Below are 9,109 nucleotides of genomic sequence, written 5' to 3' on the forward strand. Positions count from 1 at the left end.
AACACTATACTTTCCTTCAAGGTAAACTTGTGCCAATAAATCGATTTTACTGCACAGCAGGTGAGTGAGTCCAAAGTTTAGTCCGGTAACAGAGTTGAAACAATAAATATTTGAAATAAGGTCCTTTTCAAGAAGGCCCATTGTAAGGCACGGAAGTCTTCCTGATTTGTTTCTCTCTCTCCTGGCCCTGGAAACTACAGTTTGAGTGGGGTTAGATCAAGGATGGTAAACTGCAGAGAACAAGGTGCTGGAGGTTTATAAGGGGAAATGGGATGTGGGGAACCGGACTGGGAGTCCTGAGCATTTGGTCTAGTTCTAATTCTGCTAATAACTATAATTGTCACCAAGTGAGCACCTACTACATGCAAGGCACTACGTTGGTGCTCCCACAAATGGTACTGTATATAATTAGGACTTAATTTTTATCTGCTGTGATCTTATTTTAAAAAGTAGCTATTTTTCTTTCTTCAAATAATTAAGCATTGCTGAGAGTAAATTTTGTTTTAAATCTAAGTTCAGGACTAACTAGTTTCATTTGGGCAATTAAAACAAATCTAAGCGATTGCACGTAATGTTTGTTTTATAGCCTACCTATTGAGATGAATGAACTATAATGGACTTGAGTCTACCAGTGATCAAGGAGAAAACTGCTTATTTGTAAAAGTATACAAATTGTTCTCATCGTTAATAAATTATTTCTAGTAAAATAAATGTTGTACGATGTCAATGATATAATTTAGTATGTGTCTTTCTATGAAAAATTATTGAGTGTAAAATAGATGAGACCAACAGGAATGTAGCAATTTCTTAAAACACAGTGAACATACTGATACCAAGCAGGATGCTGTGGGGCTCTCCTGGGTACCAAAGGCCCTTTCTTTTTTTTTTTTTTAAATACAAGGAAACTTTTATTTTCAGTTTTCATCAAGAAATCTGCTTTTTTTTTTTTTTTTATGCTTTTGGTTCTTTTCCTTTTTTTTTTTTTTTTTCCACTTTATTTCATTCTAGCCGCTCAGGGGCTGGAGCCACTGGGTTCCTGGTATTAAAAAGATGCCAACAGAGGTAGCTGTGTCTCGCCCAGGGGCCCGGCCCGCTGTGAATACCCCAAAGGAGAAAACATTAACATGTTCAAACTCCTGAACCTTCTTGCGAATCAAGGACATAACACCAATCCGAGTAAGGACATGCTGGCGAGACAGGCCTTCTCGGGGGACGCCATCAGCAAAGGTCTCAGCCCCATCTGCTCCCGGCTCACATAAATGCCGCATAAAAAGCGAGACATAAGCCTTGAACTCCTTCTCTGATTTGCCTCGCAGATCCCTCACGAGCCACTGCGTGGTGAAAGCATCCTGAGGGGGCATCCCATAGCGCATAATTGCATTAAGAAAGGCTTTTCGCTGATGAGCATTAAAACCAAGAACTTCAATATTCCCACCAACACGGGCCAACAGAGGAGGCAATGGCTTATCTTTATCATTCCGCAGGCCCTTGCGACTGGGCCTGCGGGGAGCTTCTGAACGTTCGTCAAAGTCTTCATCACCTTCCTCTGAGGCCACCGAATAATCGGACTGGTTGTCGGACTGGTCGTCCTGCCAATCTCGGTCCTCCTGCGAGCCATCATTGTAGTTGACCTGTTTACGAATTCTTTTTCCTTTGCCCAGGTTTCGGGCCAGATCTTCTTGCTGCTGCTCATAATGGTGCCGCAGCAATTTCTCCCAGTAGTCGGGATCCACACTTTCTTCCTGTTTTATGATCTCCCGTTCCACCTCCTCTTCCTCCCCCATTTCTTCTTCTCGCACCACATACTGGGCCACTTTGAATGAGCTCAAATATTCATTCATGCCCTGTAGCTCCGTGTCTTCAGTCTCATCCTGATTCCGGTCCAGCAGTCGTTCAATGGCTTTATCGTCATAGTGGATGACACTGCTGTCTTCTCCCTCTTTGTTGTCTCCTCCTCCATCTGTGGCCTCATCTTTGAATAGCTCCTCAGTGCCAAACTTGAGGATATCATCAAGCTCCTGTTTGGACATGGATCCGGTCTTGGAGCCCAGCCCAGGCTGAACAACTAGATGCGTCAGCATCATCTTTTTCTTGGCCACCTGTGTGATGCGCTCTTCCACAGATGCACGGGTCACAAACCGATAAATCATCACCTTCTTATTTTGCCCAATACGGTGAGCTCTGCTAAAGGCCTGGATGTCATTATGGGGGTTCCAATCAGAGTCGTAGATAATAACTGTGTCAGCAGTGGCCAGATTGATTCCAAGACCCCCAGCTCGAGTGGAAAGCAGGAAGCAAAACTGCTGAGCACCCGGTGCATTGAAGCGGTCAATGGCCTCCTGCCGCATGTTCCCAGTGATTCCCCCATCAATACGTTCATATTTATAACCTTCGTGTTCCAGGAAGTCCTCTAGCAAGTCCAGCATCTTGGTCATCTGGGAGAAGATGAGGACACGGTGCCCACCCTCCTTGAGGTTCTTGAGCATCTTCTGAAGCAGCAATAATTTCCCGGATGCTCTGATGAGGGCACTGCCGTCATACATGCCATTAGGCATCTTAGGGGCTTCCATGGCGGCCACGGGGAAGAGATATGGGTGGTTGCAGCATTTCTTAAGATCCATCACCACGTTTAGCAGAGAGACCTGGTTGCCGCCCCCTCGAGCATTGAGCGCTTCAAAATTCCGAGTGAGGATGTACTTGTAGTATTTCTTCTGCATGGGGCTCAGCTCCACACGCACGATCAGCTCTGTCTTGGACGGCATGTTCTTGAACACGTCAGCCTTGAGCCGCCGCAACATGTGAGGGCCCAGCATGTCGTGCAGCTTTTTAATCTGGTCCTCCTTGGCTATGTCTGCAAACTCCTCCAGGAAGCCTTCCAAATTGTGGAACCTCTCAGGGGTGAGGAAGTTAAGCAGGTGGAACAACTCTTCTAGATTATTCTGCAGTGGAGTCCCTGTCAGCAACAGCTTGTGCTGGAGCGAGTAGCCGTTTAAAACCCGGAAAAACTTAGACTGATTATTCTTGAGCCGATGGGCTTCATCCACGATGAGGCAGGCCCAGTCAATAGAGCCCAAGATGGCCATGTCAATGGTGATCAACTCATAGGATGTCAGCAACACGTGAAACTTCACAGATGCCTCTTTCTTCATGCGGGAAGCCTTCTTGCCACCACGAATGGCATTGTCCTCAAAGGAAAACTCGTTCTCTCGGATGATAGCACGGCTGTCTTTGTCACCCACGTAGGTCACCACGTACATATCTGGAGCCCACATTTCAAACTCCCGTTCCCAGTTGATGATGGTGGAAAGAGGGGCGCTCACTAGGAAGGGGCCTTTGGAATGACCCTCCTTGTAGAGAGAATACAGGAAGACTGCCGTCTGCACCGTCTTCCCAAGGCCCATCTCGTCAGCCAAGATGGTGTCAGTGCCCTGAGCCCAGGAGAAGCGCAGCCAGTTCAGGCCCTCCATCTGATAGGGGTGCAGGGTCCCACCTGTAGCATCCAGGTACTCTGGCTGGCGCTCGTACTTCACTGTCGGGTCAACCGTTGGCGTTTCAGGGGGCCTCTCCAACTTCCTCAGCTTCACCTTCTTGAGCTTCTTGCCTGGTCGTCCCTCCTCACCCCTCATCAACTCCCTGTGATTCCAGTAGCTCTGCTTGAACAGGTCATAGTCCTGAATCTCCACATCCTCACTCTCCCAGGATGCCTGGTCATAGGGTAGGTCCCGCCACTTGGTCAAGTAGTGAACGTGGCCCTTCTTGTCCACGCTGTGGTTGAGAATTCGGTGGATCATCATCCACTCAGGCTTTATCCCATAGCGATAGAAGCGCTCCTCCATCTCAGCGAATTTAGGGTCCTTATTCTTCCGCTTCCGGCTCTTCTCCTCGTCACCACCGAAGTCCCCAGAGGGTGGTTCATCCATGTCATTCTTCCGCTGATAGTTTCGGAACATCACTTGACAGTGCAGCTCCAACTGCAGCTCAGACACCCAGGAGCAGTGCCAGTATGACATCCCTTGCCACTTGACGAAGAACTGCCGCTCTGGCCGCCCCTCCAAGGGCTTGGGGGACGGAGTGTTGGGATCAGCATCTGGGGGCCGAGGCACTGGCGTGGGAGATGGTGGCTGACCCCACTTCCAGATTAGGATCTTCTGAACTTTGCCCTTAAGAGCTGGACACGTGCAGCGGGGACACAGCCATTCGCCGTTGGGGATCTCTTGGGGGGGGGGGTTTAGGCAGTGGATGTGGTAGGAGGAAGGACAGGTGTCACAGCAGAGCAGCTCCCCGCCATCCTTGCAGACCCGACAGAACTCCATGTGGTGATCATCCTCTTCCTCGGGGTCTCCCCCAACCTCCTCGAGGATCTCCTCACCCTCTGAATTGTCCTCCTTTGCCTCCCACTGGATGCCTTCCTTCTCACAGTGTGGGCAGCTCCACTTGCCCTCAGGCGCCTTCTCCATGTCTGGGTCCAGGCAGACCATGTGGTACGCGCGGGGACACGTGTCACACAGGATGATCTCTCCGCCTTGCTGGCACACCTCACAATAGTCCTGGTGGTCTGTCTCATAACCATCCACAGCAGTCACCTCCTCCTCGCCTTTCTTTTTCTTCTTTGTGGTACGCAGTTTCTTGCGGCTGCGGCTACTGCGACTGGTAGAACCATCAGAAACAGAATAGCTACTGATACTGGCGTCATCGAAGTCAGACTCCACATCTAAGTCGTCATCACACTCGAGGATCTCTTCCGCTTAGAACCAAAACCTCCCAGTTTGATTTTCAGGGGAGCTACTTTCTTGGGTTTAGGCTTCTTGGCACCGGGAACACGAGGGCTGCCCTTGGGCTTCCTCCGAGCATTGGGACCTTTGCCCTCCTTGCTCTTGGCCTTGCGGATCGGGACCGCCACAGGGGGCGGAGGCGGTGCCACTTCAGTGGCCGTCACCATGCTCTCAACCACGGCCACTGCCGCTGCTGCCGCCGCTGCCACAGAAGCCCCAGAACTGCCTTTGAAGGGGTTGTTGGTGCTGAACTCCCGCCACTTTGCACCCAAAACCATCATCATCTTGGAGACGGCGATCTTGGGGTTTTTGGCAGCAATGAGGGGCCGAACAAACTGGCTGAAGGCCTTGTAGTTGGTGAGGGTGCGATAATCCTCCTCAGAGAACACGTGGTCAATGTCTTCCATGCCCCAGTCTTCCAGGAGCTGAGCGGATGACTTAGGCTCCTTCGAGTCGTCGTCGTCCTCGTCCTCCTCCTCCTCCTCTTTCCGCTTGGATTTACTCTTCTTCTCCTTGTTAGGGCCCAGCTGCTTCTTTTTCTTCTTCCCAGGGGTGTAGTCGCTGCCTTCGCTGTCTGAGCGCAGGGCCACCTCTTCCTCCTCCTCCACAAAGTCCGGCCCCTCCCCAGAGCTGTCCCCCAGCTCCTTTTTTTGGCGCTTGCTCTTAGGGATTTTAGGGTCCCGAGGTTTCTTAGGCTTTTTCTTCTTCTTGAGCTTTGGAGTCTCTGCTTCTGACAAGTCCTCTTCCGGGTCTTCTTCGTTTTCTGGGTGGGGTGGGGGCAGACTGTTGTTCAAAGGTGCATCCATGTCGTCCTCCTCGCTGCCCGCGGAGCAGCGGGACGGGGAGCCCAGGCCCGACGCCATCCTCTTCCGCTCCAGGCCAGGGAATTGGCCCAGCTGCTCCTGCCTGCGGCCTGGGGCCCTCGACACTGGCCCGAGTCACCCGGAGCCGCCGCAGGTCGCGCTGGGTCCGGCCCGGTGTCACTCCCGCTCCGGCTCCTCCTCGCCGCGGCCGAAGGGGGGAAAATGGCTCCGGCTCCGGCGTCGCCTCTTAAAGGGCCGGAAACACCGGCCGGGAAATCCCACCGCACAGGCCCCGCCCCCCCCCCCCCCCCCCCCGACAGCCCATAATAACCTCAACCAACTCCAACCCCCCCTCCACTACCGCCACCCTCCTCCCTAGGTCTCCCCCCAAAGGCCCTTTCTATCCCCCATTTCTTATTTGTAGGAAAAGACTTCAGCCTCCTAGACCTCTCCTGAGTCTCCAAGCACAGATTTAAGCAGTTACTAACCGGAGAAGACAATGGCACCCTACTCCAGTCCTCTTGCCTGGAAAATCCCATGGACAGAGGAGGAGCCTGCTGGGCTGCAGTCCATGGGGTCGCTAAGAGTTGGACTGAACTGAGCGACTTCACTTTCACTTTCAGGCATTGGAGAAGGACATGGCAACCCACTCCAGTGTTCTTGCCTGGAGAACCCCAGGGACAGAGGAGCCTGGTGGGCTGCCGTCTATGGGGTCGCACAGAGTTGGACACAACTGAAGTGACTTAGCAGTAGCAGCAGCACCTAGGGTTGGAAAGGAATACAGAAACAAAGGAAAAGCAGTCAAGAAGCTACAGTGCAGCAAGCACTAAAGCGGAGTTCTAGTTCCTCCTCCAGGGATATACAAAACAATAAATCTTTGAGTTCTTCTGTAGGAACTAACAGCCGGCTTCCCAGGTGGAGCTAGCAGTAAAGAACCCGCCTGCCAATGCAGGAGGCATAAGAGCTGCAGGTTTGATCCCTGGGTTGGAAAGATCCCCAGGAGGAGGGCATGGCAACCCACTCCAGTATTCTTGCCTGGAGAATTCCATGGACAGAGGAACTTGGCGGGCTACCGTCCATAGGGTCACAAAGAGTCAGACGTGCCTGAGGTGACTTAGTACGTACACACGTAAGAACTAAGACCCTCATCCAGGTGAAGAACAGTAACTTCAAGCAGAGCACAAGACTCCTGGAGCACCACCCTCTAAACTTTACCAACAACCAATCAAGAAAGTCACATGCCTGCAGCCCTCACCCCAAGGCAATTTTGCCTTTAAAAATTCTTCCCTGAAAACCATCTTGTAGTTTTTATTTTGTTTTTTGTTTTTTTTTTTTTTTGAGCATAAGCTACTTGTTCCTGGTTGGCCCTTGCAGTAAACTTCTCTGTGCTCTAAACTCTAGTATTTTGGTTTGTTTGGCCTTACTGTGCATCAGACATGCTAACTTAGCTTCAACAACAATAACATAGTAGTTATGTGATCATCACTGACTTGGTTGACTTAAAAACACACACATAATGTGAAAGCTATGTGTTCAGCTATATTTGGGGACTTGCTGAGGACAACAGCCTAAGATAAATTCCCCTCAGATACCTCTGAAGAACTGTACTGAAGAGGTGGGACAGAGGTCAACATATATGTAATTTACATGAAATCAAGCACACATCTCAGTAGAAAGTTGCTGCTAGCTATGAAGAGCAGATATCTTAGTTAATGGTTTGAGGGCATTTCTAAGTATGGGAAGATGCAAGAATTTGAGTTCATAAAAATACTTCTCCTGAAAACGTCTCTTTGAAGGGCTGTTCTGCCAGTTTTCCCAGGGCACAGAGTGCCTCATTCCTGATCCCCATCGTGAAGTCCTTCGTTCCATGGTGTGTAAAAGGTCAGTGAGTGCAAGGGCTTATGACTTCATTCCCCTAGAACCAGATGGCAAATGACATTTTTTAGTTGTCAGTTTAGTATCTAAGATTGAAATTTGACTATGGTCCAGAAAAATTTGGGAGGTGAAATATGGACAACAACCACTGGGAAGATCCTGTTGCCAGTGGGCTTGTTAAATGGCATCCTGCCAGCACACCCTTATCCCACCCTAAATTTACACATCGTTCTCCCTCTCTAGTTCTCTTCCTTCATCTCTCTGTGTGAAATGATGGTCAGTGCGCATTGTACTCTGTATGCCTTTTAAATTAATCCACATTGCTTTGTTTTATGAATTTATTATTTTTAATTGAATTACAGTTGATTTAAAATATCATGTTAGTTTCAAGCATACAGCACAGTGACTCAGTTATATATACATATAGTCCTTTCCAGATTGCTTCCCTTACAGGTTATTACAAATTACTGAGTAGAGTTCCCTGTGCTTGTTGGTTATTTACATATAGCAGTGTCTCAGTTCAGTTCAGTTCAGTTCAGTCGCTCAGTCGTGTCCGACTCTTTGTGACCCCATGAGTCGCAGCATGCCAGGCTTCCCTGTCCATCACCAACTCCCAGAGCTTGCTCAAATTCATGTCCATCGAGTCAGTGATGCCATCCAACCATCTCATCCTCTGTCATCCCCTTCTCCTCCTGCCTTCAATCTTTCCCAGTATCAGGGTCTTTTCCAAGGAGTCGGTTCTTTGTATCAGGTGGCCAAAGTATTGGAGTTTCAGTATTGGAGTATAGTAGGATCTACATTATTTTTATTTATTAATTTTCTTTTTTGGCTTCCCTGGTGACTCAGAAGGTAAAGCATCTGCCTGCAATGTGGGAGACTGGGGTTTGATCCCTGGGTTGGGAAGATCCCTTGGAGAAGGAAAAGGCAACCCACTCCAGTATTCTTGCCTGGAAAATCCCATGGACAGAGGAGCCTGGTAGGCTACAGTCCATGGGGTCGCAAAGAGCTGGATACGACTGAGCAACTTCACTTTTTCACTTTACACTATTTTTAAAAAGTGATATTAAACCTGCAGAGTGTTACTATGTGAAGAAACTGTCAAATGCAAAGTTTCAGGGAAATTACATTGTAACTTTGAATTCAGATTGCTTTAAGGAGAAATCAGATGGTTCAATAAAGTTTACAAAATGATGGAGAACTATCAAATACTAATTTTAAACAAAGTTATAGCCAGTTATGTTTTTGGGCCAATGTAACTAAATTAACAAGGTTCTCGGGTCTTACAGGAACACTGAAATGTTAAGACTTCAAACTTTTTGAGCAAAAGCCCTCTGAGCCCTGATTCCTGCAGCCAGGCCTGCCTCTTACATGCCTCACGTGCATTTTCACATGACCTTTTCAGGGTTAGAACTGAGGCTAAGAAGTTTTACCAATAAGGGGGAAGAAAAGAGTCAGGCAGAGGAGCAAAGCAGAAGTGTAAATAGTGAATAAGGTTTGGAATGAAGATATTTGAATCTGAATGGTGAGTTAATGATTCAATTAGTTTTTCACTTTGTTAAATTACATTAATCCTCCTTCACCAGGCCTCCATATTGAAGCCCTTTGAAAAGAAAAACGCAAAGGATCTTAAGAAGAAAAATTCTAAGAAGCAGAGCCTTT

General features: G+C 48.7%; 1 protein-coding gene across 1 annotated transcript; it reads right to left on the reverse strand.

The window, feature by feature from the left end:
- Window positions 1–892: 892 nt before the first annotated feature.
- Window positions 893–5,866, reverse strand: LOC122685480 (chromodomain-helicase-DNA-binding protein 4-like). The gene is given in 3 exon segments (XM_043890315.1): window positions 893–4,555; window positions 4,595–4,726; window positions 4,729–5,866. Coding segments are annotated over 3 exon segments (4,590 nt in total). The 5' UTR covers window positions 5,636–5,866; the 3' UTR covers window positions 893–1,004.
- Window positions 5,867–9,109: the final 3,243 nt, after the last annotated feature.

Source organism: Cervus elaphus, chromosome 28, assembly GCF_910594005.1.
Source record: "Cervus elaphus chromosome 28, mCerEla1.1, whole genome shotgun sequence".
Taxonomy (NCBI): Eukaryota; Metazoa; Chordata; class Mammalia; order Artiodactyla; family Cervidae; genus Cervus; species Cervus elaphus.